A 23,812-nucleotide genomic window follows, 5' to 3' on the forward strand; every position below is an offset into this window, starting at 1 on the left:
ACTCCATTCTCCATGCACAGTCAACATTAGTCTATGCCCTTCTAACACAAGCTAGTCATTAGCCCTAGCTACAAGCTCATCAAGCGGCGCAGCAAAACGCGAAGGCGTTTAGGAGAAATCCGCGTTTTTTCCAGCGCTGTTTTTTCTGAGTAAAATGCAGATCTACACTCCATCAAATCAAATTGAGCTAATTCCTTTTAGCACAAGGGGTAATCAAGCATGCTCTACAAGCTGGTGAAGACAGAAATCAATTTCATCAAGTCTACAGAGAGATCAAAGCTCTTCATCAAATCTGCAGGTGACTTTGGTAAAACAGAGATTAAGCTTTCATTATTTGGTCAAATCTTGTGTTTCTTGGCTTAATCCTCTACTAGACTCATTGCTATTGATGCCTTTGAAAGCATTTGAGCTCATTTGAAGTGGAAGGCACCAGATCTGAGCTCCCCGCATACTCTGTTTTTTGCACACAAACCAGAGCATTAATTTGCTAATCAGTGATTAATCAGTGCTAATCACTGTACTTTTGGTGCAATTGAGGGTTCAAATTAACCATTAGGTATCTGATACAGATCCCTATAACTTCAGATTTCAAATCGGAGTTGGTTTGATATCCCAACCATCCCGTACAAATTGGTTACCCTTAATTCAGTGTAATTTCTGGAAAATTGTGCTGATAAAATTTGTGAAAATCATCATTTTGCATTCAACCCTTGGTTAATGCTTGTAAATCTCATTCAAATACAAGATTATTCACAGCCAGAGTTGCATTTGGAATGTGCATGAGAATGAATGCTATACGCATTATGTATTGGGCACATTTTATCAGTGTAAAAATGGGAACAGACACTGCCCTTGTCCAGATTAAGGCAAGAGGTAAGACCTCCCGCATAAATTTGGGTTTGCATTGCATAATGATACAAAATAAACATAAAAAGCCCAAAGGAACTGTCAGCAAAACATTGAAACATGTTGCTCACATGGAGCAAAATGACCTGACGGACAAGCTCATGGCCCCAGCCATGAAAGAAGAAGAATATCTCTTCCCAAGAAGAGGATCCACACCGAGAAGAAGACCTGAAGGAAGACATGGACACAAGAAGAGAAGCTGCCCCGAGAAGACTGGAAGAAGAGACGGACGCGTGGAGAGATGTTGCCACGAGAAGAAGACTGAAGACAAGAGAAGATGTGAGGCTCCAAAGAGTGAGGAGCCATGTGAAAATCTCTGAGAGAGAGAGAGAGAGAGAGAGCCCACAACCCAATGTAACCTGCCCCAATAAAGTAAAACCACCTCTGAGCCACCGATGATGTAGGCCACGTGGTAGATGTATGTGTGAGCACTTTAGTCAAGGTCGCGGCACTTATAGTAGCCTTGGACACATAGAGAGAGAGAGTGTCAAGGACTATGGAGTTTAGGGACTTGAGGCACTGGTCGCGGACTGTCAAGTAAGAGAGAAACTTGATACAGGGTCCAGGTGTGCTGAGATAACTTGAGGGGAGGAGTAGACACTGGTCGTGGACTACCAAGTAAGGGGAGGCAAACTTGGTATAGGGTCTAGGTGTACTAGGAGTATTCACTTGAGGGGAGGTGTTGAAAATACAAGTGAATAGGGTGTGTGTGGGAACAAGCTCTTGGATAGAGGCTGTAAAAGAGGAGATGTAATTGTGAAAGAACCTGTGAAAAGGTGAGAAGAATCTACTGGGAGAGAATAATGGGTAGCATGAGGGAATTTAGGAGTGTGGAGATATTCTCGGAGATATTCAGGGAAAAGAGAAGAGGTGGAGAGAATCAGGCAAGAGGTGGAGATATTCAGGGAGTGAATCATGGAGAAATCAATGGGATTTGATGCTTGATGTAAACACTATAAATTGAGGCATAGCCCTAATGAGAATTTGCTGGTTTTTGAGTATCCATGCCTACATTAATCTATCTGCTAATTATTCACTAATTACGTGTTAATCATTTGCTAATCACTTTCTTAATCATGTTGATTCTAGTGTTTGATCCACCATAGCTCATCATTCAGCTCAAATTTCAACACTCTCAAGATCAAAGTGATTATCCTCAAATAAACTTATGATGTTTGACTTATGTATATTGCATTTGGATCTTGAGGCATCAGCAAAATCCTGAATGATCCCCAATGCTCTCCTAACATTCTCATTATCTGCTTGCAAGAATAGGAGAGAATCATTAGCAAAACATTATATTATCAGATGCTCCCCATTAATACAGTATAGTTCGTACTCTAAAGGAGTCCTATTAATACACCTCTTGTATACACTATATATATTGGTGGTTAACTCATGTGATATTATACATTTGTATAGAGTGAGTGCCCCATAGCAAGGATACAAGGAACACAATTGTAAATATGCCAAATATACCAAATGATAAAGAGGCCTAGCCAAAGAGTACTTATATTTACCTTTGTCAACATAGTCCCCAACCCCCCCGCCCATAAGATCTTTTATTTGTGGTCTCTAATCCTCAAGGCAAAGAGGAAAAAATTGGGGGATGAAATTGTTCTCCACGTCCCACAAGAGTGCACCAAATGCCAATGCTTCAAGGATGAGGCTCTTGACGAAACTCAGCTGTATGTTCATGGTGGTGGTGGTAGAGCCGTGTAGGGGTCTTCTATGTTCTAGCTGAACGGGGACCTTGCCAAATAGTGCTTCAACATGCCGCTCGATCACATCCACACTGTGGGTACATGTCATTCTACTCGTTTGATGCAGGGTCTTTGCATCAAACCCAACCTCCATGTAAGCCTTGATGGTGGCGAGCACCATAGAACGGCCCGCCTCTAACTCCAGCCCTCGGTCCAGCTTGAACCTCTGGTGCACACGTGTGAGGAAGTATCCATGCATCACGGAGGCTGCGTACATCTTGCCCATCTCGAACTTGCACACGCGTGCGAATGCATGCAGCTCAAAAGAATCGTTGGGTCGATCCTTCCCATTGATAACCATGGCCACGTGTTGCTCGATCAGAGACTTCACATCTAGAGAGTGTATGGCTTGCAACCTATCATCACGATGGTGGTGCTGATCCGGCAGCAAGGGCTGATCTAGCATTGCGATCATGGCGTCCTCCACCATAATTGATGAATGTGTGCTTATCGACTGATCTGATGGCGATGCCGCCATGATGGCATCCACTATCCTAGACGCCACGAGTGCATACATTATGTCTTGCAAAGCTCTCGATCTCTCTTTCTCGTTTATCTCGGCAATCCTTCTGCACATGCATGAATTAGGTCGTTAATTGAAACAGACTCAATAATAGTCCTCTAATCGAGCTGCGCCCGATATATTAAAAGTGTTTAATTACCTGTAAAGAATACCTTCGTGGGCATTGAAATGCTCGGTATGAGATGAAGATGCGGATGCGGCAGCCAGGCGCTCCAATTGCTGCGAGGCAACTCGAGAGATCATTTCAAGTGGCTGACGCTGAGTGATCATCGCCATTAACAGCCTCCCTTGGTAGGACTGCATCTCGAGAGGGGCCAAGCGACGACGTATGTTTCTCTGATCATCGACTGCAGCATCCGCAGTAGGCTGGCGTGTTATAACACACGGAGTCGCGTGCAAAAAAGAGAAGAGAAAAGAGTCTGTTGCCCACTGCTGACGTTAACGCTTACACGTTTTCTACTCGTGACTCGCAAAGCTTGCGCAAAAGTTGTACTGATACTCAATTGACTGGCTTACACTTTACACTACTGCGAGTAAAAAGAGGCTAGACCAACAACATTGACGTTAGAGAATGAACACATTGACGTGTTTTGTTACACATATTTATTCACACATGACAATATATGGCCTTTTTTTTTTCTAGTGGGGCCTTTCTTTTTCGATTCAATCAAGCTCCATTCGTTCGTATTTACAAAAAACCTTCTTTTATTACATGTGCTCAAACTAGAGGGCCCATTGATATCAAACTATTAGTTTGACATTTCTCAACATGTGCTATTGTTTTCAAATGTTGAAAATGGGATTATGAACATTGAAACACTATTATACACTCTTGATTATCAAGATTTTATATATTTTTTGTTTTTTTAGCCAAGGTTAAAGGCAGCACAATCCATTTTTGGACTCAAACAAAAAAACGTTTTTGTCATTAACTTTTCCTAAAACAGTTTCATTATTCCCTTAAACATAGCCCTAGGAGACCTAATTGCTTAGACTTTTCCTAAAACAGTTTCATTATTCCCTTAAGGCATAGCCCTCGGAGACCTAATTGCCTAGGCACAGTTACCTTATTCCCTTAAGCATACATAGCCCTCGAGACTAGGCATGACAGGTACCGAGTACTCCTTTGTTGTGAGTAACCGTTTTCTCCTTTTAAGACATAGCCGTGGGAGACCTAATTGCCTAAGCATGGTGCCCAGCCAGTCCTTTGTGAGGAGCCTTCCTGCTAAAACTCTCTTATACGGGCGAATTTTCCATAACGAATTGCAATACCCACATTGGGCGTCGGCTCAAAGATTAATATAAATAAAAATGAAAACGTAGTAGCAAAAAGTATGCGTCATATCGGTAGTGTTTTATTTCATTTTCTTTACGGAGTCACCAAGAGACACGTTATAGCCTACTAGACTGGTGCTGTCAAAGTTGAAATCAGCGAATTGGACCTAGAGAGAAGAGTCTTTTGTTGAAGCTAGCGCTTGGGCGGGAGAGAAGTTGATGGTGGAAGAGTTGGCACTGACGTTGTTCGTTGACTTTGTCAAGCTGAAGAGTTTGCTGCAGTCTGCAATCAAAGCCAACTGGTGGCCGGTGGCCCTGCTCGGCTTCTTTCGGGGGTAGGTAGCCAGTAACCACCATTGCTACTGGGCCCTCTTCGCTGAAAGCTGGCAGCGTCGTAGTGGTGATGGTGGCGGTGACGCTCGAGCGTACCGTTATTGCGGCGACAAATAGAAAGGTGACAGCCACAGATGCGTGTAGGCTATAGCTGCTGATCATCTCGACCCCTTTAGTATTACAATTTACGACGGCTCCAATCACGGGAAGGGTGGGAGGTCTTCTTCATATTGTCGGCCAGTCTGGAGCTCCCACCTCTGGTGCTGTGGCGGAGGAGAAGGCGATGGAGGTGGAGGTGGAGGTGGAGGTGGAGGTGGCCTTTGTTGATATTTATGAACCTACATGTGGGGATGGTGTATTTGTATCATGCGTGTGGAGTTTTTTTTTTTTACTATAACGAAAGCATACACATTTCCCCACAAAATCAAGCAATAAAGGAATTCATACACAATGCTTTTTACTCGAGGAAGGGCGGTTAGATTATATTAGATATGACGGGAGAAAGGAAAACACGTGTACATAATGCTTCTGACTCCAAGACGCATGATAAATTTATTTAAAGACCTTTATTCTAGATATTCCTTCAAGACTAGCAAGCTCTGAATGTATTCAGCCATTTCTGAGTCCTGCCACATAAGCTCGATTTTTTCATTCATAGCTATAACATCCTTTTTCGAGTAGTCTTGCTAGATAAACTTAATCTGTTGTTGGAATTCATCCTTGGCCTTCGACATTTTGAGCGTTTCATCAACATCATTCCTTGTTTATTACGCTTTGCACATCTTGAAGTCAACTTAATCGTTAGCTTCATCTCCACAAGCAAGTCTCTTTTCAGGCTTTAAAGTATATTAGTTTTTGCTTTGTTAAAATATCGACTCATTCCTACTTATCCAGAGAGTCCACAAGTATTCAACTCTAATGATATTCCATATCTGCACAAGCAAGTGTCTTCTCAGGCTTTGAAGCATATTAGTTTTTGCTTTGTTAAAATATCCACTCATTCTTATTTATCCAGACAGTCCACAAGTATTAATCTCTAGTGATATTCCACATGGCTATAGAAGAACCAACTAGAACCCCTAAGTGTAGGTCCTTCCAAGTGAAATCATGGTCTACAACATGGCATATGCACTCTTGTAAGAGCTCCTTTACATCGGTGCAACATATAGTGCAATGTTGTTCAGGCATGATATAAACATGTGTGCTATAGATTTCGGTTCCTTATTTCATCTTGTGCACATGCCACTTTCTATGCCCATTTTATGTGCTCTAGAGTTGGTCCACAAAGCTCTATGCATAATGAGCTATAGCAGATGTGATTTTCGAATGATTGGAGACCAGCTGTTAGAGGATTAAAACCCCAACTATTTTTGGTCCCATAAGATATGCCAGCTGCTACTGTCATGCAGTTTGCAATGCGGAGTAGGGCTTTGATATGGCATTTAGGAGATAGGTAGATGTTCTAGGATGCAGCTTTGATTTGAAAGGGCATGTGGTTCCCATGGTTTTGCATTTTCCTAGTCCCATAATGACATCCTGCTTTAGATAAGATGCACATCCTTGTGTTCCAACCTGAATTTATATTAGAGCCAACTTTGCTTTTCCCTGCACTAGATATCACCCCATCATTTGATCCCCTTTTAGATAGTTAGTGGGCATGAACAAATTGATAGCTATTATGTTTTGCGACACCTATCTTTTTCTAGAGAGCTTTCACTAGAGGGCTTTCTTTAGAGAGATTTCACTAGAGGGTAGCACTCAAGAAGAGGGCTAGGCCATTGACAGAATGTCCTTCCATCTTCGAAAATCTGCCATCCTAAATCTGCTAGCATATATATGTTAAGAAAAATGGCCCAGTCTTCCTCCTTGTTTTGAAGACTCCTTCAATAGGGCCAAAAATGAAAAAAATGGCCATGTAAGGATTGGATTAACTTTCTTAATCAAAGTGATTTAACTAAAATAGTGGAGATAAATAGCTATATTAAATGTGTTTGTTTTACTTATATTTAGAGGACAGTGTCTTTAATATGCCATCCATCACGTATCTATCATGTCTTTAATTCACCTATTCTTGGCGGCTGTCTTACCTAATTTAGTGCAGTCATCTTACCTAATTTAGTACACGTTTTCTAAAATAAGCTTATTTCAAATATTTGAACCCATAACATACTTCTCTCTTCCATAGGGCATGACATAAGTTTTTCTCTATCTTTTTTTTTCTATCTTTTTTTTCTCTCCTCACCATCTCTTGCTTTCTCTTTGAATCATTTTTACTGCTATGGCATCTCCAAAGGTTGATCCATTCTCAAAGAAAAGACAATATATCAATGTGGTACTTCACTATAACATGTTGGGAGCACAGTAGCGTTTCAGCAATGCTTTTTTTGTCGGGATGTCGGGGATTATGTTCGCTGCTTAGTAGCGCTTCTAGCAGTGAAATTTTATTGCTGAGCAGCACTTTTAGCAGCGAAATTTTGTTACTATACTATGATTTTGCTGCTGAACATAGAAGATAGCAGCGAAATTACGCTGTATTTTCGCTGCATGAAATTCCAGAGAGTTGTTAGATGCTGAATTTTGAAAGTACATGTCATGCACACAGAAAAAAATCCATTAAAACCCTTGGAGCCATGTTTTGAGCAAAAAAAAAAAGAAGATAGTTGAAAACTTTTGAGAAGTGAAACAATGTCAAAATCATGAATCTATCCCATCTTGTAATAAATCCATATGTGTTGCTTCATCAATGTATATCTAATGGAAGCTCAATGAAAAGATGGGATTCTATATCAATATTAATATCACTATCATGATCCAAGGAAGCATTGTCATGATTGATAGGTGACTCATCATCTTCTTCCAATTGATGTTCCTCATGCTCTTCATCGGCCCTGTCCAAAATGTTTTCTTCATTATCTTCTTCTTCCAATGAGCCGATTTGAGGTAGTACTTGCACCTCATCCAGAGATTCGGCCTCCACATCTTGATCTTGAAACAAGGGGAAACTTGTATAACATACCACCACTTTGGATCAATTCGATCGGCATGAAACACAACCTAATATCACAAAGCAAAGGGGTTACACTTTTATTATACTACATCAAGATTTAATTTGGGATTGGTTGGGTTACTAACCTGTTTGACAGTGTTGAGGTAGTACGAATTTAGTTAGGAGGTGGCATTGCTCCTCGTGTTGCAACCTGTCGACTAGATAATAAAATTCTATGGTTTCTCCTCTTCCATCTCAAGTGACCACATGCGAATATACATTCAATAAACCATTGAGGAATGTGAAAGCTAAATCTAAGTTAGGAGTTGGTTCCCCAATGGCACTGAGTTTTGATGCAAGTCCTCTCACCTTCTATACACGATCTTTAATCTTATCTCCTGATTTCATTTTGAGATTTGTTAGTTCTCTTTTTAATCTCAAAATATTTGCCAAGTTCCTTCACGCCCCATACTTCCTTTGGCAAACGAGCATGGCTAACTTCCTTAGTTAGTATGTCCCCTAAACTCAAACAAATGATGATGTATGCCAGATGCTCCCTTTGTTGCTAGTAATGGACCATGGTATCCTCATAGTCTTCTTCCTCTTTATTTGGTAACATTTCTTCCCATCTGTATTCTCCACTTCTCTCCACTTCCAAAGTGGGTAATTGTGTCCATTGAATTTATTAGTGTTTCTATTATCTTGACCCGTTCCTGTTCTGGTTGCCATTTTTGTTGCTGTTGCAAAAGGTGAGCAAAAAGAACGGATAGTGTATGTAAAAGAAAATATTGCAAGTGTTGTGAACGACAAAGTTAGGTGTAAATAATGAAATAGGTGTGGCCCATAACCTTTGATGGCAATGGTAGAGTATGAAGAAGATGACATTTTACAAAGAAGAAAAGCACAAAGAAAAGCAAAGATGGCAACACAATTTACAAAGAAGAAAACATAAAGAAAGCAAAGCTTATGATAGCATGTGTATAAGAGTATTGAGGTATGCAAACAATGCAGTGGCTCTTAATTGGACTTAATTGGGCTTGATTGGGTGCCATATATTACTTATGGTCATCTTAGATGACACTTTATGTTAAGATTAAGTAAGCTTAACTGGGTTCCATATATTACTTATGGTCATCTTAGACACTTCATGTCAAGATTACACCTTTAGAATCCATTTTTAAATGTCTTATTTTCATGAAAAATATCATTACTAATCTAAACCTTTATTTCACTAATCCTAAGTTTAGTTACATTTCCGGTATTCTACATGTGGTGGACGTAGGGTTGTCATTGCACACTCAAAGAGAGAGAGAGAGAGAGAGAGAGAGAGAGAGAGAGAGTAGGGTTGTCATTGCACACTCAAAGAGAGAGAGAGAGAGAGAGAGAGAGAGAGAGAGAGAGAGAGAGAGAGAGAGAGAGAGAACACCATGGGAGACCCTTTCTCTTGCACCATGTGTGTGTGTGTGTGTGTGTGTGTGTGTGTGTGTGTGTGTGAGAGAGAGAGAGAGAGAGAGAGAGAGAGAGAGAGATGCATCCCCCTCTTTGTTCTCTTCAATATATATATATATATATATATATATATATATATATATATATATATATATATATATAGAGAGAGAGAGAGAGAGAGAGAGAGAGAGAGAGAGAGACCCCTTCTGTGTAAGGATTTTGTTTTGATATAGAAATGAGTGCAAGGGCTATAAGAGAGAGGCCCAAATGGAGTGTCTCAACACCGTCTTATAAGACACTAAGAGAATGTGTAACATACCTTCTCTTTGTAGAGAGTGCAATCTAAGGGTTTCTATGAGTGAGGGTCTTCGAGAGAGTGTTGACAACCAACCAACCTGTTTGATCTCTGCCCAGGTCACCGCCCATACCATCCCATTGTGTAACAAACTATTAACCGACCTGTTTGATCTCTGCCCAGGTCGCCGCCCATACCATCCCATTGTGTAACAAACTATTATGGTTCGAGCCTTCTTGTTTTTGTAACAAACTTGTAACGGTTTCTTGGAAACGGGTAGTACCCGGATGGATGTAAGCAGCAAAGTGGGATTATTCGAATATGTGTGGATTAGAGGAAAAGGAACTAAAGGGATAGTTAAGTATAGAGTTGATGAGTTGAGCTTTTGCCAATGTACTGCATTGTATTGTTTAAGCCAATACTGAATAATATTACAGCGATTAGTCTCTAACTTTTCTCTACTCTGCTCTCCATAGTTCTGTCTATTGTACATCCATTCCATGTTAAGTGTGAGGGAAAATGTCCAGATGATGGTGACCTCGTATGATTTCGAGACCCTCACCAAAGCTGAGGGGATCTTGAAGCTAACCAGCAAAGACCCCAAGAAGAAAAAGAAGGATAAAAGAAAGAAGGAGGAGGAAGAAACTTCCAAATCGAATTCTAAGTGGATCTTGAAGCAAACAAGTAAAGACCCCAAGAAGAAAAAGAAGGATAAAAGAAAGGAGGAGGAGGAAACTTCCAAATCAGATTTTGGAGAAGACATCTTAAATCAGATTCCAATTAGGAGTTGGATACCGCAAAGCAAAAGCCCTGGAAGAAGAAAGGCAGGAAGCGGGCAGTGGATGTACAAGGAGAACTGAAAGCTGCCCTAGCCAAGCTTACCGGAGGACACACATGATTCGGACTAAGACACGAGGTCTAGTGCATAAGGTGTAACAACCAAGGTCATATAAAGGAAGAGTGCTAGATGAAAATCAAGCAACATTCATACACTACTTGCACTAAGAGCAACCACACCACTGACACATGTTTTTACAACACTAAGAACAGGAGTCTAAGTGGTGGAAAGGCAATAGCAACATTAGCGACGACGACAAGTTCAGCTATTAACCAAGTCGCCACATGGGGAAGAGGAGGTGGAAAATTTGAGCAGAGGGGAGTTGGGATGATATGCTTCTACTGCAATGCCCCATGGCATAGAAAAAATGGCCGCCCCATATTATAATACCATCAGGAGGAACTGCAAGAGGCAAGGTTGCAAAGAGAGCCAAACCCAACAGGAACTAATGCAGCAGTGAATATGGTAAAAGTGGACCAACGGATAGGAAAACAACAAGAAATGTGACAAGATCGCCCAAGGACTTGTCAAGATGATGACAGACAAGAATTTCGAGCCGGAACAAAAGCAAAAGCTGGAATAGTGGACAGGGCAGCAGAAAGTCCGAGAGAAAATCACCAAGTTGGTGCAGAGTGCACAAGGGATGGTGCAGACAATGCAGGAAAGCTCGCTCCGAAGTGAGCATGCTAACGTGGATCCGAACAGGACAAGCCTGGTCAAGAAGAGGGAAGAAATTGCAGTAAGCAAGAAGCCGCTATGCAATGATAAAATGACTGAAGAAAGGATGATGAATTGCCAACTTGAGCCCATTACATCCCAGATAGTGGAAGTGTCACGAAAAAGGAAATGGAAAAAAATCCAGAGCAAGTCCGGATAGGAAAATTGACAAGGGAAGGTTAGGAAAAAGAAAGAGAAGCAAAGGAGGGAGAAGGAAGTGTGTACAGAGGCTAGAGTATGCTCAACTGACAAGGAGAAAAGCAGCTTCCCCACATGAAGGAATATGACCTATGGAAGGATCTCACCAAGATGAAGCTAAACATCACATTGGATCAAATGCTGAATCTAGTTCCCAATTACAAGTAAAAGCTACTCCAGGCCATAGTGCCAAGTGAAAGATTAGCATAGATGCCTACACAAGAAATAGGAAATACGGCTCTGCAGAGTGTAGGAATGTGGAAACAATCCAAGACTATGACATATCCATTCCAGAGGTGACCATAAAGATCAGAGGGGAGACAGTGTCAAGGGCCATTTTGGATGGAGGATCGTGAGTAAATATAATATCAGACAGCCGAGCCAAAAAGCTAGGAATCATAGATACGCAGCCTACTCCGTTCTAGATCCAAATGGCTAACCAGAGAGGAGTCCGACTAGTTTGACTCATTAGGGGAGAACAAATAGAGGCGGCAGGATGCATATTTACTGTTGTGTTCATAGTCCTGAAGATGACTGAGATAGCGGGTGCATATCCCATGCTGTTGGGAAGACCGTGGCTCAGAAGTGGAAGAATCAAACACAACTGGGATACGGAAAGGATTACAATCCAGCGTGGGAAAAAGAAGGTATGTATCTCGGTTGCCAAAACAGGGAAAGAAAAGTTAAATCTAGCCACTCGACCATTGCATGATGCAGAAGGTCTAAATTACTTGGAAGGGGTAGAAGATGATGAGGGAGAGCAGATCCTGAAAGAAAATCTAGATTTGTTGTCACTCTTTGAGGTGGACATTAAGCGGATTGTATACAGAGATACAATCCAGAAGTCTCTAAATGAAGAAAGTACAAAGAAAGATAAAGAAGCCACTCAGAATAGTATAGCAGAAACACATGTCGAGCATGAGAAGGCCATGGTTGCTCTCAAGTAGGAAGAAGACCAACTGAGGAGGTGGAACATCAAGGTCCAGTTTGATAAGCTTGAGGAAGTAAACTTGGGAGATGATTAAGAGCCTAGAACAGTTGGAGTCAGCGTAAAATTTAATCAGGAATTGAAAGGAAGATCTTGGAGCTGTTGAAACCCTATAAGGACGTGTTCACATGGAAATACTTTGAAATGAAAGGAATTGATCCTAGATTTTACCAGCACAAGATCAACCTAAAGGAGGATGTAATTCTTATCAAGAAAAGTAGGTATAGAAAGAACCCTAACTATGCCAAACAGGTTAAAGAGGAGATTGATAAGCTATTAAGAGTGGGGTTCATCTATCCAATTAATAGAGTAGAACGGCTATCACCCATAGTCATTGTCTCGAAGAAGAACGGGAAGCTCAGAGTCTATATGGACTACCGTAAACCGATTGCCTCCACAATATCGAATCCATTCTTACTACCATTCATAGATTCTCTACTAGATGCAATTGCAGGACATGAGACATACTCATTCCCACTACCATTCATAGATTCTCTACATACTGGATGCGGTTGCAGGACATGAGACATACTCATTTCTGGATGGGTTCAATGGTGGGTATAACCAGGTGTGCGGATGGCTCTGGAGGATAAGGAGAAAACAAACGGGAGGCCTTTGCCTCCACTGTGATGACTTTTGGGCTGAAGAATGCTCCAGCCACATTCTAAAGGATGGTTCATCAAGAAATATTCTACGAATATTTAAACACGTTCATGAGGGCCTTCATGGATGATTTTAGTGTGTTTACAAAGAAAGAAGACCACATAAAGCACCTCATGATGTGCTTGGAGAAGTGCAGAAAAGCTAGATTGAGCCTCAATCTAGCCAAGTGCGTCTTTGCTATCACAAGCATATCTCTATTGTGGGGCACATAGTATCTGTAGAAGGACTAGTAGATCCAACCAAGGTCGAGATTATTGTAAAACTACAGCCACCCAAGAACACCAAAGAACTGCCAAATTCCTTGGATAGATCCTGTCAGGAGGCATTCCGAAATTTGAAGCGGATACTGTCGTCGGCACCAATTCTTCAAGAACCAAATTTTGATATGGTGTTCCACGTATTCGTCGTAGATGCTTTTGATTTTGCCATTGGAAGTGCTTTGGTGCAGGAGTCACAAGAGGGCTGGTTCCAACCAGTTTACTATGCAAGCAAAAGCCTGTCAAAGCCAGAAAGGAACTACTCCACCATAGAAAATGAATCATTTGGGATGATCTACTCGATCAAGAAATTCATACATTAGGTAATGTGTGTGAATTTCATGTAGACCATAAAGCACTCTTGTACCTGGTAGGGAAATTAGCCAGATGGATGCTAATGTTACAAGAGTTTGAGTTCACTATATCAAGTACACCCCAGGAAATAAGCACACATCAGATTTCCTATCTAGATTAGAGTTAGGAGAAAATCCATAAGGGGTGGAAGATGACTATGGAGATGTTGAGCTCTTTATCATCATAGATGGAGAGAGACCCAGCTGGTATAATGAGATGCTGTAGTTTCTCTCCAACTTGTCCTTTCCGGAGTATATGTCCAGAGATCAAAGAAAAAAGCTGTCTCTTCAAAGCAAGTTGTTTATGGTGATGGTAGGCCAACTTTACAAGATGGGCATTGACCAGATCCTAAGAAGATGCATCCCTGAGCATGAACAACAAGCTGTGCTAGTGGCAGAATCACATTAAGGGATAAGTGGAGGGCACTTTTTTGGAGAAGTCACGTGGAAAAAAGTGTTCCATGCAAGATTATGGTGTGGCCGACGGCATTGAAAGATGCACACAAGTTCATAAAGGAGTGTGACATCATGTGCCAGAGGCTAGGCCAGCCAAGTGATGCAGACAAAATGCCTCACACCCCGATATTGCCACTTGAGTCATTCCAAAAACGGGGTATGGACTTTATAGGCCTATTCAAGCCAGCACCTCAGAGAACAAGAAATAGATACATCCTGGTGACTATAGATTACTGCACGAAATGGGTAGAAGCTAAGGCTCTAAAGGACTATAAGGCATCGTCAGTAGCAAAGTTTATGTACAAAACTACCATTACAAGATTTGGATGCCCAATAGAGATAATCAGCGAGATCAAGGAAGCCACTTCCTCAATGAAGTGATTAAGAAGCTGATGGAGCAACATATGATCATACATAAGAAATTAACAGTCTACTACCCGCAAAAATCAAATGGTCATGTAGAATCCACCAATAGAATCCTAAAAGGAATTCCGGTCACAAGACAATAAATGAAAATAGGATAGATTAGGGCACAAAGCTGCATTCAACATTATGGGCATTTAGAACATCTTACAAGAGTGCAATGGGACTTATGCCATTCAACATAGTGTATGGGCTAGAAGCAGTAATGCCCATGGAGTTCCTTGCTCAAAGCCTCAAGATAGCTGTGGCAGAAAGACTCTCTCCGGAAGAGTCAAAAGTGAATAGAATTGAGCAACTCCTTCGTCTGGATGAAAGGAGACTGCATAGTGTGTGGATGGCCGAGATTGTATAAAAGAGGAGAAAGCTCCAAGTGGACAGAAACACAAAGTTCAAGATCTTCGAAGAAGGAGACGTAGCCCTGCTATTCTCGTCAAGAATGGGACCTCACCCAGGAAAGATGAAGATGAGATGGACAGGCCCATTCAAAATTGTCAAGAAAAGGGGAACGTGAACCCTAAAAAAGGATGCATGTATGGAAAGGGAGATGCGTCACATCACTTTCACCCCTCCTCAACCCGGCCAATGACCTCGCAACCCATGCAGTAGGCACTCATGGATAGAATTTGAAAAGAATTAGGGAGAATCTTGGAGATATCTGCTAAAATGCAAGAAAAGTGATGAGCTATGGTGGATCAAATACAAGAATCAACATCATTAACAAAGAGATTAGATGATAATTAAGAAGAGATTAGTGAGCAATTAACTGATAGCTTAATGTAGGCATGGATACTCAAAAACCAGCAAATTCTCATTAGGCCAAGGCCTCAATTTATAGAGTTTACATCCATAAGATGCCAAGCATCTAATCCCACTGATCTCTCCTTGATTCACTCCACCTCTTTTGCTTGATTCTCTCCACCTCTTCACTTTTCCCAAAATATCTCCACACATCCTAAATCTTCTCATGCTACCCTTTATTCTCTCCCAGTAGATACCTCTCACCTTTTCACTGCTTCTCACTCATTTACAGATTCTCTCCCAGTAGATACCTCTCACCTTTTCACTGCTTCTCACTCATTTACAGATTCTCTTTTTATAGCCTCTTGCTAAGGGCTTGTTCCCGCACACACCCATTCACTTGTATATTTCAACACCTCCCCTCAAGTGAATAATCCTAGCACACTTGGACCAGCACACTTGGACCCTATACCAAGTTTCCCTCTTACTTGGTAGCCCGTGAATGACCAGTGCCTCAAGTCCCTAAACTCATAGTCCTTGACACAGTCTCTCTCTCTCTATGTGTCCAAGGCTTACTACAAGTGCCCGTGACCTTGACTAAAGTGCTAACACATACATCTACCACATGGCCTACATCATCGGTGGCTCAGAGGTGGTTTTACTTTGTTGGGGCAGGTTACATTAGGTTGTGGGGTTTCTCTCTCTCTCTCTCTCTCTCTCTCTCTCTCTCTCTCTCTCTCTCTCTCAGAAAAGATGATCTGACTCCACTTCCTTAGGAGTCTCCATGAAGTTTGCCGATGTCGTTCCTTCTCCACTGGGTTTGCTGTAGCAGTCTCTTACCATGTGTCCTGGCTTCCCACAGTTGTGGCAAGTGAAGGTCCTTCCTCCTCCTCTGCCTCTTCCTCGTCCTTGTCCTCGTGAGAATCCTCCTTAGGTGAAGAATGCTTTTTCCTCTCCAGCTGTTGAGTCCACCCATTTCTTCATCCCATGCATCTTTTGCCCATTGTATCCATGTGATGTGGTGAATGATTTCATCATTTAAACTGAGTGTGATGAGTCCTAATGCTTTCTTATTCCTGCTCTTCCACTCATTTTCCCCACTCACCTCTGGGCATTCATCTCTTCCCTCAACTAGCCCCCATAGATTTTTCCTCGTGAGCAAATACATGGTTTTTGTTTGCCATGTATAAAACTGCTCCCCATTAAATTTAGCTATCTCTTGTGCCGTGCTCATGATGATGTGAAGGGGGTCTTACCTCTTGATCCAATTCAAGATTGAAGGGCAGTGTCTACCCTTTTACAACTCAATCTGGTGTTTAGGTGATGATTACAACAGATTTATCAGCATAAATTCACCAAAAATTACATAAAGCCAAGGGTAACAAATCTGTACTGAATGGTTGGAGTATCAAACCATCTCTGAATTGTAATCTGAAGTGATAGGGATCTGTATCAGATACCCAATGGTAAATTTGAACCCTCAATTGCACCAAAATACAATGATTAGTGCTAATTAATTATTGATTAGCAAAATAATCCCTTCTTTTGTGTGCAAAAAACAGAGTGTGCGGGGAGGCCAGATTTGGGGCCTTAGAGTTCAAATGAGCTCAACTCCTTTCAAAGGCATCAATAGCAGTTAGTCTAGTAGAGGATCAAGCTAAGAAACAAAAGATTTGACCAAAAATTGAATGCTTAATCTCTGTTTTACCAAAGTCACTTGCAGATTTGATGCAGAGCTTGATGCCACCTCCTTGAGGAATTTCACAAATCTAACATCACCAGCATGTAGAGCACCCTTGAAAACCCCTAGGGCCAAGAGGAATTAGACCAATTGCTTCTGTGGAGGAGTAGATCTGCAAATTTCTTCCAGAAATAGGCGCCAACGAATTCACGATTTCGAGGAGCAGTCTCGGCAGCGGTTTGGCGATTTGATGCGATGGGCTGAAGCTTGGGGAGTGTAGCTAGGTGTGGTTAGAAGGTTGAAGCCTATTGTTAAGGCTGGAGGGAGAGGGAGCTCCTCCACCAGCTGGGGGTGCAAAGAATGGTTGAAAAAGGCTTAAAAATGATTATCTCTTAATCTTAATTAATAAGGTAATTAGCAAGATAATAAGCTCATAAATTGGACTAGGCTCCGATACCATGTTAAAATGCAAGCAAAGTGATGAGCTATGGTGGATCAAATGCAAGAATCAACATCATTAACAAAGAGATTAGACGATGATTAAGAAGAGATTCGTGAGCAATTAACTGATAGCTTAATGTAGGCATGGATACTCAAAAACCAGCAAATTCTCATTAGGCCAATGCCTCAATTTATAGAGTTTACATCCATAAGATGCCAAGAATCTTATCCCACTGATCTCTCCTTGATCACTCCACCTCTTTTGCTTGATTCTCTCCGCCTCTTCACTTTTCCCAGAGTATCTCCACACATCCTAAATCTTCTCATGCTACCCTTTAGTCTCTCCTAGTAGATACCTCTCACCTTTTCACTGCTTCTCACTCATTTACAGATTCTCTTTTACAGCCTCTTGCTAAGGGCTTGTTCCCGCACACACCCATTCACTTGTATATTTCAACAATATCAAGCAATTATGGCTGCACCAAGGAAGACGTGCACCATGACAACGGCTGGAAATCACATCATTTTCTTTATTAAGGCATGACTTGCATGTCTCTATTGTGCAAAAACTCTCTGCCTGCTGTGCTGCACTTCCAATACACTCTATCACCCTTACCTTATGTCTCTCAACCCTAGCTATCTCATGTCTTACACGATGGTGGAATTCTAGTATCTCTCGTCCACCCTATACAAGGAGATAGATAAGCATGTTGAATGGCTGGAGAGGATGGGACTGAAGCAATTCGCAAAGTTGCATTGGGAGGAGCTCCAGCGTGATTTTAGAGCCGGGGAGTAGCTCCAAAAAATCGAATGTCATCACGGTACCCTCAGGAGAGAAGAAGGAATTCAGTCCTCTATATGTGGGCAAGGTGTTCAACTTGCCCGGGGCTGAGGGAGAAGTGGAAATCAAGCCAGTGGAGGACAATGACTTGATCAAGAAATTCGACCCGTTGGAGGGAAGAGCCAAGGAATATAAAATAAGAGGCACAACAAATGAAAATAGGCAGAAGTAGATGCGCTTTGTGGTGAAGATGATAAATCTCACTCACAAATCGTATTGCATGTCCAAAAAAACCTTTGGGATGGTAAACGCCACTGACTAAAACGAGAGTGGCCTGGGCTGAAGTTCTATATCACAATCTTAAAGAATATATAGGGAAGCTCACCAAGCCCAATACCAAAATGAAGATTGGCTCATACTTGGATGCTCATACTTGGATGCTCCATTTAAAGGGAAGGCACAACCAAGAGCTAAAAAAGATGAGGAAGGCCCCAAGGAGAATGCACCAGAAAAGCCTTAGGACCAGACAACTTTTGAATAGGGGAAAAAGCCTCACAACTAGGCATCTTTGAGACTAGGGAAAAAGAGAACATTTGAATTTGGCAAGAAAAAGACTGGCAACAACAAAAAGGGAAAGATTGCCAAGGAGGGGGCCAGTGGGGCAATGGAAATGGGAAACAGTTGTCAGCTAGGAGGACTTGGCCGATGTAGGCAAGTCAATATTAACCCAAAGGCTGGAGTAGCACAGGCAGGAGGCTACCTCCACCGCCAGCTTGCAACAGCAACAACTAGAATGTAGTTTATTTTTTTTGTTCTTTGAATTCTTCAATTAGCACCTCCAGTTCTTCTATTTGAACTCTGAGAGTGGCCTCATCGTTTGCCTTTTCTTCCAATTTCTTCACGGCTGCCCACACATGCTCCTTTAATTCATTCTCGAGGATGAGATCCATCGTTGATCCAATCCATAGAACTATCTCCTTCCCCTTCCCTTTGGGTTGCGTGATCGACTTTTTCCCTTCTCCTTTCAAAACTACAAATCTCTTTTTCCAGGCTTCGATTTCTTACCTCAGCTACTCGTTTTCCTTAGAATTTCTAGACCCTTCGTTCGGATTTCCACCTCTTGACTTGGTGGGGAGGTGTGGAGGATTGCATTGCTGCTATTAACTTTTCCATATAAGCTCCCCACACCTCCGTAAGGTCATCCATTGCATGACCTTCCCATTGCTCCATTCTCTCCATGTCTAGCTTGTACACTTCTGGGAATTCTTCTGTATCCAAAATTGCCAATCTGGCTTTTGCCTTTACTAGCTCCACTTTATCTCTATCAGCCTTGTCCTGGAGGTTTCTTATGATTTTGATGTGCTCTTCTCGGATAAGGGTGACTTGTCCTTTCGTTCTAGCTTGGTTTTCAATGGCCCTCTCCAACTCCTCATGCATTTGTACGGTCTCTTGGTCTTTCTTGGCCATCATCTTCTTCATTTATTTATTGGCTTGCTGGAGCTCCTGGATCTGTTTCTGTATTTCATCTAGTCGACCTGCTTCCATTCTTCTCCTGCGCAACTGCTCTTGCAGGGGTTCCTATTGGCTTATCACCATTTGCAGCAGGCAGCGTCCTTTTCCTTAATGAAATAGATTGTAGCTTGGTCATCTCCTTTAGCCCATCACTCATGCATCGTTGAAGGTAATGCAGGGCTCCCTACACCCACTCTGTCTCAATAGTTTCTGGAAAGCTTGCATGTGCTTGCACAATTTGGGCAGACATGGGTGGTCAGAGACCTAGCTGTGAAGGCTATATTTAAATATGCCCTAAGGTCGATCCTCTCTTCTTTGCTCGTTTTAATTTTAATTAATTAATAGACAAAAAAAGTGAGGGGATATATTTCAGTAGCATTTTAAAAATCTCATCTCTTCTTCCTCCATGTCATCACAATCTATAACTCAACATTAATTTTTAATTAAGAGTGTTACGATGGCAAGTTGCATTTGAACTAGAGATAGGCCATAGTTGACGCCCTTATACTTTAGTCGCGTGAGGTCGAAGTCACTGAAAGCTCTGTAGTACAGCATCTTCATCAGTTTTGTAATCGCGTTCAGTTAGACTAGCATCCTCATCGCTTTTCTCCTTTTCGGCTACATCAGCATTCCTTCACTAACCGGAAAATCTAGCAAAACGAATTTTTCTTTCATCAGACAGAAAGTCTCGTCCATCCGTGGGTAGGATTTCGGCTATGGCGTCGACAGTAGAGGCCGAGGGAGTCGAAATATCAACCGATGGTGGATCGGCTTCTGAGACAACCGAAGTAGAGGCTGCTGCCGGAGTAGGTGTCGGAGAAGGCGACGGAGATGTCGATGGAATTGCGAGCAAGGCTGCCGCAGAGCTGAACTCCCTGTCCGTCTCTGATGCCTCAGCAGCAGATGACGTTGATACGCCGCAGATGTCCCTGATATCCGACAAGCTCAACGAGGAAGTGGAATCTGCAGAGCCCTCGCAGATCAAAACTGTATGCCCTGCCTCACAAATCACAGATTCTTTTATTAATCTTTTAGGAGAATTTTTTATTTTATTGCTTTTTTCTGGATTTTGATAAATCACAGAAACTACAGAAATTACTAAACATATATCTTTATCTTTTCCCTGAAAATTTTAAAAACGTCATAGAAATCACATGTATGTGTATGTGTGTTTTTATGTATTTATTATGTGTGTGTGCACGTGCGTACAAGTGTGATTACATTTATGCATGTGTGTGCATGTGCGCGTTTATTTTGAGATAATCTGGAGTCTTTTGAGGATGATGCTCGAGTCTCTAGCATTCTTCCAGTGAAAGATGCACTCAATTGGAGTACCACCAGTTGCACTCATAATACATGCACTCATAAAGGGAGTACCTCCATAGCTATGAGCTAGTAGCTCCAAGGTTCAATAATTATTAGCATCCAAGAATATTACCTAAAACCTTAGCCTTTTATACCTTGGGCTCATTTCACACCATCACTAATTCTTGTCCATGCCCAACTTTTGGGCATAGGTCCATCCCCTAACCTAATATGTACATGTCCATGGGCCCACCATATTACAAATCATCCCCACCCACATAGGCCATATAGACCCAAGAGCAAGATTTCCCGCATGTTCTTGAGAGCATAACACTTTCATAAGAGCCAAAACTGCACATAATGCTCTGAAAACAGTCCACCAATTGCTTCCCAAACAAACATATAACTCCCGCGAGGGTCCTCATACTCATAAGCTCAAACTAACCCTTCATGGGCTTCCAAAACTGTGGTCCCAGGAAATTCCAGCGGCACATAAGCCACCTTTGTTAGCGGTCATATCCTGTCTGTACCATATTACACTGTAGGGAGTGAGGGCCAGTGATGTGGGTGTGCCCGCCCGTGTGAGGTTTCTACAGTTTTCTCCATTTTTCTCCATTGTCCATTCCTAGTTTTGTAGGTGGTGAGGGGGGCTGTATTTTTTCTCTGGTCGGCCGTAGGAGGTTGCTGGCTAGGAGGGGCCCGATTGCATGATGGCCGACCATTCTTTGTTGGCCAACTAGGCCTGGTGCAGGCTGACCAGGGCTCGCTGGTCGTGGGGCCCACAGAGGGGCTGTCGGCCTGTTTTGCACTGGCCGACTGGCAGCCCCTGTTAGAAGTCATCTCCTGTCCAGTTGTATACACCAGGGCCTTTGTTGTGGGTGTGCCCGCCCTTATTAGGTGTTTTATCATTTTTCCTCACTCCCCGCATTTTTCCCCTATTTTTCCCAATTTTCTGAGGCTTGGGAGGCAGCCGTGAGGCGGCTGGAGGATCAGTAGCTGGCCGACTGCCTGGACAACAGTCGTGGACCTCTGTTATGCTGGCCGACTGGATGTATGCAGTCGTGGGCTTGATCTGCTGCTGGCTGACTGTTGTTGCAGTCGTGGAGGCCTCTTCAGTAGGCCGATTGCCTACCTGGGGGCATATAAATAGGCCCCGAGCCCCCATACCTTATTTGTATCATATTCGGGATCTTCTTGTGTATATCAGAGCAGAGTTACACGCCTACATCTCTCTCTCTCTTGTGCTGTTTTTCTGCCTGCGTTTTTGCTCTTGTGTTCCCGGATCTGGTCATCATCTCCGCTGCGTATTCTAACATGGTATCAGAGTCCTAGGCTCTAGATAGGTCTTGGGATTTGTGTGAGCAAGAGGGGGACTGTTTTGTGGCTGATTGGTGGACTGTTTTGGGCTGATCGGGAAGAGAAGGTGCAAGAGGAAGGTGGGCTGATTTGCTGGACAGCCACTTGCAGGTTTTAGTTCTTCTTTGTTCCCACCCACCCACCCTTTTCAGAGTACATCCCCGCTATGGCAGATCTGTTTGAGATGGCCGAGAGACATGTGAAGATTCCGACACTCCCCACGTTCCCGGTGGACCGTCAGTTGGACGGGGGCAACTACGACATATGGAAGGTGATGATGGAATCTGTTCTGGAGTCCTACGACCTCGCCGATTTCGTCATTGTTGGGGTTCCACGGCCGGAAGTTGAGGAAGGGGAGTTACCATCAACCCGAAAGGACCGGGAGGCCCAGACACAGATGTGGGATCGTGTCAACGCCAGGGTCCGTTCGTTTATTTTCCTCAACTGCACACTGCAGGTAATCAATCATGTAAAGCATATGACGCTGGCCCGAGGTATATGGCAGCATTTGGCCTCACTTTACAACAGGGTATCGCCCATGAAGAGGATTTCCTTGGAAGTACAGATGCGGGTTATGAGCCCTGCAAAGTCGTCGACGATGCGGGAGCATATTAACAAGCTGCAGGCTCTTCAGCAGGAAGTTCTTTAGGCTGGGAAGGAGATATCGTCAGAGGACATGGCCATCACGTTGCTGTCACATTTGCCCTCTTCGTACTCAGCATTTTACTCCTCTTTGATTACCAGTGGCAGGCTCAGCACCATCACGTGGGAGGAGCTTGTGCCCATGGTCCTGGACCAGGAGGAACGATTCACGAACCCTCCTCAGGGTGGAGGTTCGGAGGCCTTTACTGGCCAACGGTCGAAAGGCCGTAACTCGGGCAAAGGGAAGGCTTCATCGGAGAAGTCTTCTGAGAAGAAGTCCGACGCTGACCGCGAGAAACTGAAGGCAGAGAGGACCTGTAATGATTGTGGCGAGAAAGGCCACTACTGGAGGCAGTGTCCCAAGCGGAAGACCGAGAAGGGTGAAGACTCCTCAGCAGCAATCATGAAGACTCCGGCTTTTGTGCATCTGGAGGTGATGGACACCGATGCTTCATTTTCTTCAGGCAGGGAGGAGATTGGAGGACTCTCTGCAACGGATACTCGGGAGTGGATTCTCGATAGTGGTGCTTCCAGGCACATGACTCCTTCCCGTTCCGGTTTACAGGATCTCTGCAGGTGTTTTGGTCATATTCTTACTGGGGATACGTCCACTATCCCAGTTCACAGTGAGGGCAGGCTGGAGATAGTTCCCGATGGCAGAGGGGGGAAGCATTCCTCCCAGGTGTTGTATGTTCCGACACTTGGTTTTCATCTGTTGTCAGTGCATCAGGTTTGCAAGACTGGCGTACGGGTGGAGTTTGATGAGCATTTTGTTGCTCTCCGAGACAAAGCAACAGGCCAAGTGGTTTGGGAAGGCGGAGTGGAGAATGGAGTTTACAGGCTTTCAGCATTCTCTCTCCCAGGTCCTCAGGATTGTGATGAGTGGCAGTCTGGTAATGGCTACTCAAGTGTGGATACGCTGCAGGTACAGGC

At 43.0% G+C, this 23,812-nt stretch overlaps 2 protein-coding genes across 3 annotated transcripts in view; one reads left to right on the forward strand and one right to left on the reverse strand.

The window, feature by feature from the left end:
• Positions 1 to 2,182: 2,182 nt before the first annotated feature.
• On the reverse strand, positions 2,183 to 3,547 carry LOC147626209 (UV-B-induced protein At3g17800, chloroplastic-like). Its single transcript, XM_086816890.1, has 2 exons — positions 3,332 to 3,547; positions 2,183 to 3,238 (listed from the first exon to the last, which is right to left on the reverse strand). The coding sequence occupies exons 1-2, from the start codon at positions 3,493 to 3,495 to the stop codon at positions 2,482 to 2,484; spliced, it is 921 nt and encodes a 306-aa protein (XP_086673016.1). The 5' UTR covers positions 3,496 to 3,547; the 3' UTR covers positions 2,183 to 2,481.
• Positions 3,548 to 20,025: 16,478 nt separating this feature from the next.
• The window catches only part of LOC147626210 (DEAD-box ATP-dependent RNA helicase 38-like), a 51,845-nt gene continuing 48,058 nt past the window's right edge, over positions 20,026 to 23,812 (forward strand). For both annotated transcript variants that reach the window (XM_086816355.1, XM_086816356.1), the window contains exon 1: positions 20,026 to 20,565. In XM_086816355.1, coding sequence (XP_086672481.1) covers positions 20,293 to 20,565 — 273 coding nt within the window. In that variant the 5' untranslated portion in view covers positions 20,026 to 20,292. The remainder of the gene's footprint in view (positions 20,566 to 23,812) is intronic.

The sequence above is a fragment of the Cibotium barometz genome, chromosome 22 (assembly GCF_041138505.1).
Source record: "Cibotium barometz isolate CiBa-2024 chromosome 22, ASM4113850v1, whole genome shotgun sequence".
Classification (NCBI taxonomy): Eukaryota; Viridiplantae; Streptophyta; class Polypodiopsida; order Cyatheales; family Cibotiaceae; genus Cibotium; species Cibotium barometz.